The sequence below is a fragment of the Onychomys torridus genome, chromosome 1 (assembly GCF_903995425.1).
Source record: "Onychomys torridus chromosome 1, mOncTor1.1, whole genome shotgun sequence".
NCBI classification, from domain to species: domain Eukaryota; kingdom Metazoa; phylum Chordata; class Mammalia; order Rodentia; family Cricetidae; genus Onychomys; species Onychomys torridus.
Genome location: NC_050443.1, coordinates 123,667,364 through 123,681,170, shown reverse-complemented (window position 1 = coordinate 123,681,170; position 13,807 = coordinate 123,667,364). Strand labels below are relative to the sequence as shown.

The window sequence follows — 13,807 nt, the reverse complement described above, 5'->3', positions numbered from 1 at the left end:
TCCCCCACCACATAATTAAAGCGACGTAATCAAGCACACGGTGGAGGAGCCTGTTATTTGAGGACCATCAGGCAAGCTCAGAGTCAGCTGTCGTGGAGCCACTAATGAGACTGAGGACAAGCAGCCATTTTCACCCTATGCTTCAGTGGAGAGTTCCAAGAGATGCCAGTGTTCTGGCTGCAGTTTTGCTGGTCAGAGCAACAGGAACACCTGCAGCTTCCTCTGCTGCTGTCTAGGCCTCAGCTCCTGGTGAAGCAGCAAGGGTGGCAGGTCCCAGGGTCCTTTGCTATCTGGAGTCATGGAGACCTGTAAGACACCGGCATGTGGTGTGGTGGCACAGAGAATGAGGTGATGAGGAGGATACCCAACCCGACACTAGTCACATGGAAAGCAATATGGCTTTTGACATATGCAGGACAACAGCCTGAGGATGGTTTTCAAGTTGTTTATTTTTCTGTACAATACAGTCTCGGTGGTAGCAGAAATATGTGCACAAAACAATTCAGAGTTCAGAGTAAAAAAAAAAAAAATTCTAAGTTTATCCCACTGGGTATTTAATGTACATGGATTTCACAGCTCTAGTCCACCTGCACCCTATACCTTACATACAGCTGCTGTCTCCCAGTGACACCGGATGGGAAGCAGCTTTAGAGAGTCCTGGGCAGATGCCCAAGTTCCAGGCCAGGCAGAGGGAAGGCAAGAAAGGCTGAGGAAGCTGGCTCCACTGCTCCTCCCGTTAGGAGACACTAGGCCAGCCATTGACACTGGTCCGTGTAGTCATGCGTACACAGGCCCAGGAGGGCTACAGCTACTTTCTGCAGATGTACACCTGTAGCTCGAGTGTACCCTGCGTCTCCAGCAGGTCTGCCCATCCACAGACCCCGTGACTCGTCCCGCTGAGCCACTTCACAGCATGTCAGCTCACTCACCCTTCAGAGGATCTCCAACACACTGTCACCACAAAGCCTGGTCACAAATGTGTTGCAGCAGCACATTAATATCCTAAGTCAGTGCTTGGAGTACCTAAATGGCACTGCTGTCCGGCTGGGGCCATCCGCGGCTGAGAGCTGCTGCCATGCAGCCAAAGGCTCCAGGTCAGGTGGGTTCTGAGCTATTGCACTATTGTCCTATATTTCTGCTTCCATCATGGTTCAGAGTTCTAGTGAGAGCGTAAACAAAGATGAGAGAAACGTTACTCCATTTTAATATGGTCTGTAGTATCATACACATCGGTGCTCAGTAGTGAGACGTCCAGGCCTTCTGCCTCAGGGCAGTGGTCACAGCAACGCTCCACCGAGGGCCTGGCGCAGCTGTCTCCTGCAGTCCAGTGGTGAAGAGTGGAGTCATCCCATTCACACTCCAAGTTTCCTCTTCTGGTCAAAATAGGCGTCGAACCTGGCTTGGGCATATTCCTGGAGACAGCAAACACAGTACCTACTATGTAGCCAGCCAGACCTGACCTTGAGACTTGTGCCTCCACCTCCAAGTGCCTAGAGTGCTGCTGTGGACCACTACGCTAACAAAAACCTATCTGTATTTCTGGTGCCCTTCCTTGTTCTGAAGTCTGTTCTATCTAACAGCATCATCTGATCAAATCAAACTTTTAAACTACATCTCATTTGTCACGGGGTACTCAACCACAGAGCATGTGCAGAGGTCAAGGAACAATCTGCAGACTCAATTCTCTTTCCACCAAGTGGGCACTAGATACTAGGTGTCAGGAGGCTTGGTGGTAGACGCCTGCTGAGCCATCTCACTGACCCCCAATCTGCTGTAAACATCCAAATTTCTCCTGTCGTTGCCGGAGGCATCATTACCAAACCTCCCACCTAAAGTACAGCCACCTTCGTATGGGTGTGGCCTGTCCCAAGGAGGAGTCCATGTCAAGAACAACGGGGATAACAGGCTGCAGTGTGGAGTGGTGCCATGAACGCAGCCTCATCAAGGGAGGCATCGCCTGTCTTCACTTAGTGCCCCGGGTCAAAAGGGCTGCATCAGACCAGGCTTCCCTCTGCCCCAGACTGCAGACCCTGCTAGCGCTTGGCTGAAGCTGGCAAGCAGCACCTATGGTCCTCAAGTGAGGCAACTCAGATCAGCGAGAAGGGCTTCCAGAGCTACACTAACCTGTGGCTACCAGGTCACCAAACGCCCTTGCCAAGCATTCACACACTACAGCTCTTCCTTACACACATACACACACACACACACACACACACACACACACACACACACACACACACACACACCAATTGCCCCTGAAACATACCATGTACCCGAATTCAATGGATGAAATCTTCGCCTGTACAATGGACCAAAGTCCCCAGAGGAAATGGGAGGCAAGGGCAAATCTGTAATCACAAAATTGAGAAGCACATAAACCATGTGAGGTCAGCCAGGGAAGCAAAGAAGTCATGTTTCACCAATGGCCATGCTACCAGGCATCTCTCTTACGCAGTAAGTGCTGCTTCGGCCCTTTTGAGGGGCCGTACGTGAAGACTGGACTCTTCCCACTCTGACCAAGGAAATGCTACTAGTGTGAATACATTCAGCTACCTGGCCAGGGCACACAGGGCTCTGGGGTGGCCATGCTGCGCTACGGAATATACAGAACCAGCTGCCAGCAGCTCCTAAAAACCTGTCCTGTGCACTCGGCAGGAAGCTACTCCCTGAGCAGGAGGCTTCTCCGACTCACTCACCCACACCTTCCTCTCCTGCTGACATGAGGACGACAGCAGGTGAGTAGAGTCATGTCACCATCTCCAGCCTCAGTACTAAACACACGCCCCCACCACTGACTGGGAGCGGCCTTCCTTACCGCACAGCAAGGAGAAGCTTACCTGTTGACCTCAACCAGCATGTCTTCTTTTGTGGCGGATTGCTCTTCACTACTGAGGCTTTCAAAATCATTCTGGAATGCAGTCAAGTAACTGGAAATAAAATGGAGCTTAAAAAAGAATTGACTGCGTTAGGATGGATGATGGTTAAAACATTAACAGCTACAAACATGCTTATCACATAGGCTGCCAGAATGAGAACAGCAAGGCCATGGTGCCTTCTGACCTGACATTCACGGCATCTATTCATTAGCTTTCATCAAGTGGGGTTTACATAAGGTTCTACGTGAGCATCCCAAAATAACACAATTCAGGGAGACTGGAGTGATGACTCCGTGGTTGAGCACTGGCTACTCTTGTAAAGGACTCAGATTTGGTGCCCAGCACCCACAGGGTCGCTTACAAGCTTCCCAAACTCTAGTCCCAGGGGATCCAATGCCCTCTCTGGCTTCTGTAGGCACTGTATATAACAGTGAACAGACATTCATGCAGAGTAAACACCCTTACATATAGTTCTAGTTCAAAACTAGAACTCCAGAAGGCTGTACACTTTAAAGTATCTACAATGGATTGAAGAAGAAGAAGAAGAAAAAAGGCACTATATTACCTCAACATACACGGAGCTAATGTCTGACAGAGCCCCACACTCACACTATCTTTCCTTCTGTTTATTTATTTATGTGGGGATGGGGATCAAATTCAGGGCTCTGCACACGTTGGTCAAGCTCTCTCCTACTGAGATATACATCCCCTGCATCATCTCAACCATTCAGAAAAATGTAACTGGAAAGCAACTTCCTTAAACTTGCACACTGTTCTATGGTTTTAGCACTGTCTTTGACCACTACAATCTGCCCCTGGCTGGTACTCCTTCCCAGCTCTGAATTCTGGAGCTCTTCACTCTATGGGCCCATTTCTCATCCACCTAAGCCTAGACTCAACGCTGTCACCTGTGCTCTGCTCTCCAACCCCAAGTGGACCCACCATCCCGTTTCTCCTGTTCCTCACACTTGGCTGCCTAGCTTTGGACACATTCCAGTTCATTCCAAACAGCCTTCAAATGTGACCAGAAGAGAGTGATGACACTTTGTGACATCTTAGCAAGCTCCCATTTGAAAGGCCAGCCCTGGAATGGAGTCTGATTCCTGAAGCCTCTTCACAGGGCTCTTGGCTCCACACGGGTTCTAGATGTCCCTTGACTGATCTGCAACAGTGACTTGTTCCTATCTGTCCTCACAGGAAGCAATCGAGCCACCATCCTGCAGCTGTGAGATTCCAGATGACTTTGTCCCACTCACCCCCCCGCCCTGCCCACTTTTAGGACCAAACCCCATCAAGCTTCCACCCAGGCTTCAGAGATGAGCTGAGAAATCAGAGAATCCCAGGAAGAAATTCCCAGAAGAAATGATTCTCCTATAACCAGTATCCCCCTCCCTGAGATTCAGAATGGGAAAGGAACCACTCACAGCAAAGCTTTTCCTCCAGTTACACACAGGTTCATGAAACAAGCAGGATGCTCAGCCTACCCCACATGCCTAAGAAGTGGGGCTTTCGGCAAACAGAGAGGAACCACAGAAAGCCTAATACCTCTCTGACTGAACCAGGTGTCTACAGCACAGGAAGTAACCAAAAGATGGACTCAGATGTCCAATATGCACCCCACATCAGCAGAACAAAACTTAATTATTGCCCAGTGGTGGCAGCACACACCTTTAATCCCAGCATTCAGGAGGCAGAAGCAGGTGAATCTCTATGACTTCCAGGCCAGCCTGGTCTACAGAGTGAATTATATGATAGCCAGGGTTACACAGAAAAACCCTGTTTCAAAAAAACCCAACCCAACCCAAACCAAACCAAAAACCTTAACACTATTATTTTTATTATTAGGGATTGAACCCAGAGCTTCTTACATGCTACCAAGTGCTTCCACTGATCGACAGCACTCCTTTTTACTTGATGCATGGTATTGCTGTGTAGCCCAGCTCACAATCCTCTTCCCCTCTTCCTAAGCAGCCCCAGCCAAAGTGATGTTTTTAACATGAACAAAAGAGTTTTCCTAACTCTTCTTTGCCATAATTTAAGCAGAACTATCATGGGGATGGGATGTGGCTAAGTAGAATAGACTCTCTCTCCCCATTTCTCTCTTAAATGAATGTATGGAATATTTTTTAATAATGACTATGTGCCAGGGTTGGTGGTACAGGCCTTTAATCCCAACACTCAGGAGTCAGAGGCCAGTAGATTTCTGAGTTCAAGGACACCCTGGTCTACATAGGAAATTCAGGACAACCAGGGCTACAGTGAGACCCTGTCTCACAAACAAAACAAAATAAATATAAGTAAAATACAAAAAATGAGCATGTAATAATAACTGAATAAAGCTAGCTCACACATAAAGCTAATTTATCAATACAAATGAGTCTCCCACCTGTTGTTTTCGGGTAGGATACTTCTGAATGTTTGCCCTGAAGAAAGGGTACTTTTCATAGGTATAATCATACATCCATTCACAGAAATGATTTCCAATGTCAAATCCCCTGAAAGAGAAAACAGTGCAGGTAAGATGTGAGGCATGTTACAGTACTTACAGGCTGCTGAGCAGAAAGTAAAAACACTAAATGGGGGCTGAGGAGATGGCTCAATGCTGAAGAGTACTCGCTGCTCTTGCAGAGAACCCATGTCAGTCAGCTCAGTTCCAGGGATCTGATGGCCTCTACAGGCCCTCAGCACTAGGCACACACACAACGTACATATATACTCATAAAAAATATATTAAAAAGCTGAATGACCCTTGAGTGGGTTCTCTGGTCCCCAAGGTAGGCTTCTGGAGCAGACAAGAGTATGGCAGCTTTAATACAAAGAAGACAATTAGGTGAGCATCAGAACCATAGCAGACTGTGAACCAAAAGTGCTACCTGAATACTACTTGGGCACCTGAGCACAGACAGTGCTTCCTTGGCAATCAGTACTTGTGTCAGAAGAACCATCTTGGCAGTCCAGAGAGAGAGGCAAACTGCTTGTGAGTGTCTGCTCCAACTACATGGGCAGGGTCTGTGCTGACCTGCCTCAGGGGAAACCCCTTCCCTTCTGTTCTGTATGCTGTTTGTACCTACAACTGCTTTGTATCACAATAATGAAACTGTACTGAAATCAGCATTTGCTGTATGTAACACATTACCTGTAATTGTAACTGCTGTATTCAAAGTCAATGAGCATCAGCTTCTGCTTTTCAGAATTCTCTTGGCCATCCAACAATAAGATATTACCTACAAAAGGTTTGGATGACAAGACATTTATTTGTTTGTTTGTTTTGGTTTTTCAAGGCGGGTTTTCTCTGTGTAAAAGTCCCAGCTGTCCTGGAACTTGCTTTGTAGACCAGGCTGGCCTCGAACTCACTGAGATCTGCCTGCCTCTGCCTCCTGAGTGCTGGGATTATAGGTATGGGCCACCACCACCTGGCAACAAGACATATTTTTAACACAAGGCCTTGGGCAGCCAAGTTGAGAGTGTTGTGGCCCTGAATGATTTTAGCTTTGGTCCTAAAGACATCACAGGAGCAGACGGAGTAGTACAAGTTTCGTCATGATGACCTGACTCTAAGCAGAGAGGCTCCAAGACCACCTGTTCCCACTCCCTGTACTTCTGGGCACTCTGCTTCCTACAGACCCCTCACACTGTCTGGAACAGTACTTTCCAAAAACCTCACATAGTGTGTGTTAGAGTGCATCTGGTCTCCTTGACTCAATCTCCTGGAGCCATGGGACTGGGCTGCTGTCATCATCTGGCCAAACTGGTATCCAACTGATTTGTCCCTGCATACTGTTTCAACCCAAGAAGACCACAGACAATCGCCATGGTGTTTCTCCAGCAATGAGTCTAGGCAGGTGGGTGACAGGCAGACTGGTTGTGCCAGTCCATTTCCCTAGATCCCCCACTGACGTGTTCAGCAGCTCAGGAGTGGATGAGTGGGCCTGCAGTCCTATCCTTTGCTAACTCTGGCCACTCTCCCTCTCCCAGGGTTTCTAGTGGAGGTAGTTTCTAGGCTTTGCAGTATATTCCTGTTGCTTTCAACAGCAAGGAAAATGAGAATGGGGTAGATACCCAAATTTGTACAACAAAATAAATGCAAGCTGTCATTTCTATCCTTTCTACACTTGGCCATCACTCAAGACAATTCCTCTGGTGATGATGGTCTGCACACCTCATTCACCATCAGGACCAGATGGGTATGGCTGATGCACCAAGCTGGTGCTGAAATTTCTATACCTTGCTCTACCCCACTAGTGGTCAAGCAACGATCAACTAATCCGAAAAGTACTTTGGCTCAAATTAATGGCTTATAGATGAAGGGACTTCATAAGACACTGATCTAGAATTAAAAAACTAGAGGTACATTACCTAATCTAAGATTTGGGGGCCAGTCTGGACAACATGCCATGATGCAGTCTTGAAAACACAGAAGAGCTGAGCAGTAGTGGAACACAGCTTTAATCCCAGCATTTAGGAGGCCAAGTCAGAAGGATTTCTGTGGCTGAGCCCAGCCTGGTCTACATAGTGAATTCCAGAACAGCCCAAGCTCCTGAGAAATACTGTCTTGAAAACCCACAAAAAACCAACCAAACAAAAACCCAAAAAACAACACAGAATAAAGCTGCTGAGCAGGCTATAGCCACCTGTGACCCAGTAGGTGGAATATCAAAGTAAGGCAGGCAGACAGTATGGGCAAAAGGATCTGGGTGTCTTCTAAAACGATACCAGGCAAAGTCTGTGACAGCAGCATCTTCACTGCCATGTTTCTCAAGTGAAGCAGTGTGAGCAAAGCTTTAGCTGTGTGTGTGCCTGTTCTCTGGGAAGGTGGTTTAAGAGTTACAGAGAGCCCATGTGATCTGGGCCTTCTGCTGTGCAGGCTAAAGAAGTAGAAATATTTACCAAAGGAGTTACACATCAACAGATGCATGTAATTTCATTCCAGATCTTTCTATTTTATAATCCAGAGGGTTTTCTTTCCTTTCTTTCTTTTTTGTTTTTTTCTGTGTAGTTTTGGTGCCTGTCCTGGATCTCGCTCTGTAGCCCAGGCTGGCCTCAAACTCACAGAGATCTGCCTGGCTCTGCCTCCTGAGTGCTGGGATTAAAGGCATGTGCCACCACCGCCTGGCTGAGGGTTTTCTTTAGTATAAAGTTACACTTGTACCGCCATCTTGCATGCGTCATACACATTCATCAGTGGTCTTCCAAGTACAACATAAGCCTTATCTTTAGCATGCCATGGCAATTCTTACCTTCTTGACAGTCGTTATGACAAAATACAACTGGAGATCTAGTATACTGCAGCAATGACCTGGAAAAAGAAAGCTCACTGTTACCAATCTAGTTCAGTAAGGTGCACGCATACTCATGTGGCCAGCACAGAGCCAGCATTTTAACAGCCCACACATTCATATTCTGAAAACCATGTATCTTGTGTGTCTCAGCAGAGAACCCATCCAGCTTCTCTGTAATGCAAACTCTCCCCCACTGCAACTGCACACTCTACTCATGTTATCCTGGTACACACAACTGTTACGCATGAGCCTGCCCAATGACTTAGAGTAGACGCCCCCAGAGCAGTTTCCTTCCTAGCATATATCAGAGCTGGACAGTTGCTTCCTGTCCAAATAAAGTCAGAGCTCTTTCAAGGTCTTGGGTACCATTTCCACTTGGCACAGCACACATGCTTGCACCCAGGCTTAGCAAGAGGACACAACAGGTGTTTCCATTTAGAAACCAATCTCAAGATTCTTTTTTGGGTTTTCAGACAGGGTTTCTCTGTGTAGCTCTGGCTGTCCTGTAACTTGCTATGCAGACCAGGCTGGCCCTGAACTCAGAGATCTGCCTGCCTCTGCCTCTAAAGTGGTGGGATTAAAGGCATGCACCACCACCATCCAACAGAATCTTAAGACTCTTTTTTTAATTTTATTTATTTTATTTTTTTATTTTCAGAGCTGAGGACCAAACCCAGGGCCTTGCGCTTGCCTAAGCGCTCAACCACTGAGCTAAATCCCCAACCCCCAAGAATCTTTAAAATTTATTTATTTTTATTTTATGTACATTGGTGTTTTGCTTGTGTGTGTGTGTGTGTGTGTTGGGTCCCCTGGAATTGGAGTTACAGACGGCTGTGAGCTGCCATGTGGGTGCTGGGATGGAACCTGGGTCCTCTGGAAGAGCAGTCGGTGCTCTTAAATGCTAAGCAATCTCTCCAGTCCCTAATCTCAAAATTCTTAATGTCTTCCAGTACTTAATTTTAGTCTCCCATCTCCCTGGTTTACTACCTCCACCCATCATTCACACGCTATGCCAAACCTCACTTGATCATCAACATTCAGGGCTAATGACTCTGTGACTAAGAACAAATACTTGCAGATAATGTTGAGTTAAAATTTGAAAATAAAAATAAAATCTTAAAAAGACAAACTCACCCCCCACCCCAAAGCCAGGTATGGTGGTGCAAACCTTTAATCCCAGCAAGGAGGCAGAGGCAGGCTGATCTCTGAGTATGAGGCCAGCCTAGTCTACAGAGTGAGTTCCAGGACAGCCAAGGCTACACAGAAACCCTGTCTCAGGAAGAAATTTTTAAAAAAGGGGGTGGGGGCAGATTCCAATTCACCAGGACTTACTACTGAGAGAACATTTACTCTGTAGATGAGGAGCTTACCACTCCAGGGTAGATACACTCACCTCAGGTTCTCAAGCTCCAGAGGCAAGTTGTAATCGAGGAACTTGTGCAGTTGCTGAACTCTGGCCTCCCCACTGAATTTAAGTCTTAGCACTTGATTCAGGTATCTGTCATAGGAAAGACAAAGAGCAGAGCTAATCTCAGCAGGTGCATTCTCAGGCCTCACTCAATCACCCAACTCCAGCCAGTCCCAGTCCCAGGGAATCTCTGTGCTCCAGGAAAGAGGGAGGGGATGATAGGACCTACAGTACTCAAGGAAGCTGGCTCTCCACCCAGCCAACAGCAATTTTGCAAACAAGTCTTCTTTCTTGGTCTAGAAATTGACTGATTCATTCAAGAAAGGCTTATGAGACAGATCACAAGTGACAGTATGCACACCAATGAACCAAAAAGGGCCTCTGACCACCCTAACAGATGAAGGGAAGCACCCACTTCTGTTACTGCTGAAGACACAAGGTAAAAGAGATGAGAACCAAATAATCTCAACACTTACCTTTCCATTGTTCCAAAAAGCCATTTTGGCTCCTTATTGAATGGCATTTTCATTCCATGAAATGTGGCCATTTTCTCAGCTATTTCTGCAGAAATATCTGGTAAACATAATTCTTCAGTGTCCAATCGTCGGCTCTAAAATGGAAAAGGGATTCAGGAGCTGCCATTTACCCATGCCATCTAACAACTGTATTGAGACCACACCACATTAAAAGCAAGAACAAGTTTGGGTAAGTAATCAAAGTCTCATCCAGTGCACACAATTTTCTTAAGAATGGACATGTAGTCAGGCCTGGCAGTATTATGCCTTTAATCTCAGTAGCTCAAGAGCCAGTGCAGGCAGATATGTTAAAGGCCAATCTGGTTTTACAGTGAGACCCTGTTCTATAAAAGACACGTCATCCACAGGTAAGTTCCACAGCACTTCTACAGAGAGTAGTAGGGTACAGAGAGGAGCAGGTCTATTTCATTAAGGACCTGAGGGAGTCTCTCCTTCAGTAAACTAGAAACCACTCCTGTGACTTGTGGTTGCATCTCTGCGGCTACAGCTGGTGTCCTCACTTGTCAAAACTAACAGCCTGTCTTCAGTAGTTCTCAGAACTCTCAGCTGAATATCCTATTAGAGAAGCCCTAGGTTCAAGAGGGCTGCCAACTGCTCCTACTGTGTCCGTAGCACCAGGGTTGAAATGGAGCAGACATGTGCCACACTATGGACATAAAGGTCAAATACTAAGCTGTAGACATTGTGCTGTCACTGATGTAGCCTGAGACCTGGCTCATCCTGACAACCCTTCCACAGGGTGGTCTAGGAAATCCTTGGGCTTCTCCACACAAGCTGTACCCCTACAGGATTCAAGGTGGGGTCTCCCTGAAGGTACAAAGCAGCAGGCACAGGGCAGGGAGTGCTGCCCAGTCAGAGAAATCCTGCTCAAATTCTTGCTTCAAAGATATGAGCTAGGTGTGTGTCTTCATTCCTCAGGGCCTGCTTCCTGTGGCACTGGACAGGAACAAGACTCAACCCTCTCACAGCTCCCAGGTGAAGGAGATGCTATCTAATCTAGTGTAAATCTCAACAGCTGAAGGTATTCGACACCTAGCACTAAGAACCATGCATGGAACTCAATCTCCTCAATTCTGGAATCTTCTCCACAGCATTTTCAACAAGCCATGTTATTACATGGATGGGGAGTCAGCTTCACTAATCAGACACTCAGGACTTCAAAGGACAGCTCACCCAGCTTTCAAAAATGCCACTATAGCCAGGGTGGTGGCACACACCTTTAATCCCAGCACTCAGGAGGCTGAAGTAGATGGTCTCTGTGAGTTCGAGACCAGCCTGGCCTACAAAGAGGATTCCAGGACAGCCAGGGCTACACAGAGTAACCCTGTCTTGAGAAATAAAACAAAAAAAGCTACTACAGTCACATAACACTTAGCAAAAGGAACACTCCTAGAAACGTGTCCTTAGGCTACTGCAACCATACAGTGTACTTAACAAAGCTAGGTAGTTTAAGCCCATCACACACTTCAACTGTGTTTTAACCTGTTGCTCCTAAGGCCACAAGAGAAATGAAGCAACAAAGGAGATCCAGGGCCACTCCTAAGCAGCTGCAGCCAGACTTACAGAGAACACAACACACTCATTATAGGAAACTTCTCTGCTTGCTTGAAGACAGCATCTCACTGTCTAGCTTGGAACTTACGACGTAGAGCAGGCTATGGTCTCCAAGTACATCTTTGCTTCCTGTGTGCTGGGATTAAAGATGTATCACCATGCCTAACCTTCTTGCTTGTTTTATAGACAGTGTCTCAACTGTGTAGCTCAGGCTGGCCTCAAATTTGGGGTAATCCTTTTGCCTCAGCCTACTGACATCACAGGTATGAGCCAATCTGGCTTAACATTTTCTTTTCTTCCTCCTTTTCTTTTCTTTTTCTTCCTTTTGGTTTTTTTGAAACAGGTTTCTCTGTGTAGCTCTGGCTGTCCTGGAACTCACTCTGTAGACCAGGCTGGCCTCAAACCCAGAGATCTGCCTGCCTCTGCCTCCCAGGTGCTGGGATTACAGGTGTGTGCCACCATCACCCGGCTGAGAATTGGAACCGGATCCTCGGAAGAGCAACAAGAGCTCATGCCTGCTGAGCTCTCTCCCATTTACTATTTCTCCCATTTATAAATTCTACATTTAATATTCCAAATGACAGGATTCTAGGCTTTTGCTGCTAGGAGGAACTGAGTCTACCTCTTGCCTGTGATTTACATAATCTTACCGGGATAAACTGCTCCAGTCGGCCTTGGGGAAAGATGCCATAGAGTTTTGGCCCAAGTGACCTCTCTGCAAGAATGGCAAACATAACACTCTCCAGAACCATTGCCTCGGCCCCCTAGAACAGGTGTGAACAGAGCAGGTGTTAGTGTTTTCCTAGGCAGGAAGGGCTTTCTCAGGAGCAGCTTCCTCCAGGCCTCTAGGCCACTCTTTGGCATGGACAATGATTCTCAGCACCACCCCCCCCCCTCTCAACTTGTACAGGATCTAGCATACAGCATTATATATATATGTTTAAATTTTAATTTAGGTCACTAGTTCCAAAAATACAATTTTCCCTCCAAGTAAAGTTAAGAAGAAAACATTTTATAACCCAATGTTACACATTAATATTCTGTTAAAAAAAAAAAAAAAAAACACTTTAAGACAAAAATTTGGTATCCTACTAAAAAAGTTGTGGTAACACTTTTTGTTTGCTTGTTTAGAGAAAATCTCAGATAACCCCAGACTGGCCATGAACTACCTATGTAGCAGATGATTCTCCTGCCTCTGCTGGGATTACAGGCATGTGCCACCATGCTCACTTTATTTTATTACAGGGGACCCAACCCAGGACTTCTTACATGCTATGTAAGAACTCTACCAAGTGGAACTATATCCCCAGCCCCAACCTGTGCACAGTCCTAAATGTCTGTGGCTATTCCTATGCTTTCAGCATGTGAACGATATCTTTGGGAGACAGTGGGTTATCTGCTAACGTAAGTCCTTTCTCATGTCAAACAATGCTCCCCAAAACAAGCTGGCTTAAGGGCCTCTTTTATTGTTAAGGGCCACTGCTTTTCCTGTGTCTACTTATTTTTACTATTATTTCTTACTGTTTTACTATTATGTATATTACTTGACCTAATTGTTTGAGTCTCACCCTTGTCCTCTCAAAGACACCACCCTCCACTGCATGGAAGTGTCAAGTGCACTTGAATGCTCCAAAGGTCTCTTGCCTAGTCTGTGGGTGCCAGGTTTTGAGTTTCAATTCTTGACTATGCTAAATTCTCTATAAAGCTACTATGCTCTTTAGATTTATTTACTTTGTGTGTATGAGTGTTTCTATGCATAAATATATGTGCACAATGTGCACGGTCTGCTGCCTGAGGAAGTCAAAAGGCACTGGATCCCTTGGAAGTGGAGTTTGGATGGTTGTGAACCACTGAATAGATACTAGGAAGCAAACCTGGGTCCTCTGCAAGAGAAACAAATGCTCTTAACCACGGAGACGTCTCTCCAGCCCCCTCCCTCCATTTTCTATCTTTAGTCCTAATAACTCATGGGTATATAATAATTATGACTCAAAACCCATCCTTTTTTCCCAGTTCACAGTCGTTCCTCAGTCACTCCACAAACAGCAAATCAGGGCAAAAGGGGCCTTGACACTCACAAATAACATTACCCATTTATTCTCAGGTTCTAGTTCAGATTCCACTACATTTCAAAAACTATTTTCTGTGTGCTGG

General features: G+C 46.3%; 1 protein-coding gene across 3 annotated transcripts in view; it reads right to left on the bottom strand.

Annotated features, from left to right (window-relative positions):
• Window positions 1-431: 431 nt before the first annotated feature.
• Window positions 432-13,807, bottom strand: part of Chka (choline kinase alpha) — a 48,763-nt gene continuing 35,387 nt past the window's right edge. For all 3 annotated transcript variants that reach the window (XM_036200792.1, XM_036200774.1, XM_036200785.1), the window contains 9 exons: window positions 12,304-12,417; window positions 10,040-10,173; window positions 9,549-9,653; window positions 8,114-8,172; window positions 6,013-6,100; window positions 5,263-5,371; window positions 2,838-2,944; window positions 2,267-2,348; window positions 432-1,412 (listed from right to left, as the gene is read on the bottom strand). In XM_036200792.1, coding sequence (XP_036056685.1) covers window positions 1,353-1,412; window positions 2,267-2,348; window positions 2,838-2,944; window positions 5,263-5,371; window positions 6,013-6,100; window positions 8,114-8,172; window positions 9,549-9,653; window positions 10,040-10,173; window positions 12,304-12,417 — 858 coding nt within the window. In that variant the 3' untranslated portion in view covers window positions 432-1,352. The remainder of the gene's footprint in view (window positions 1,413-2,266; window positions 2,349-2,837; window positions 2,945-5,262; window positions 5,372-6,012; window positions 6,101-8,113; window positions 8,173-9,548; window positions 9,654-10,039; window positions 10,174-12,303; window positions 12,418-13,807) is intronic.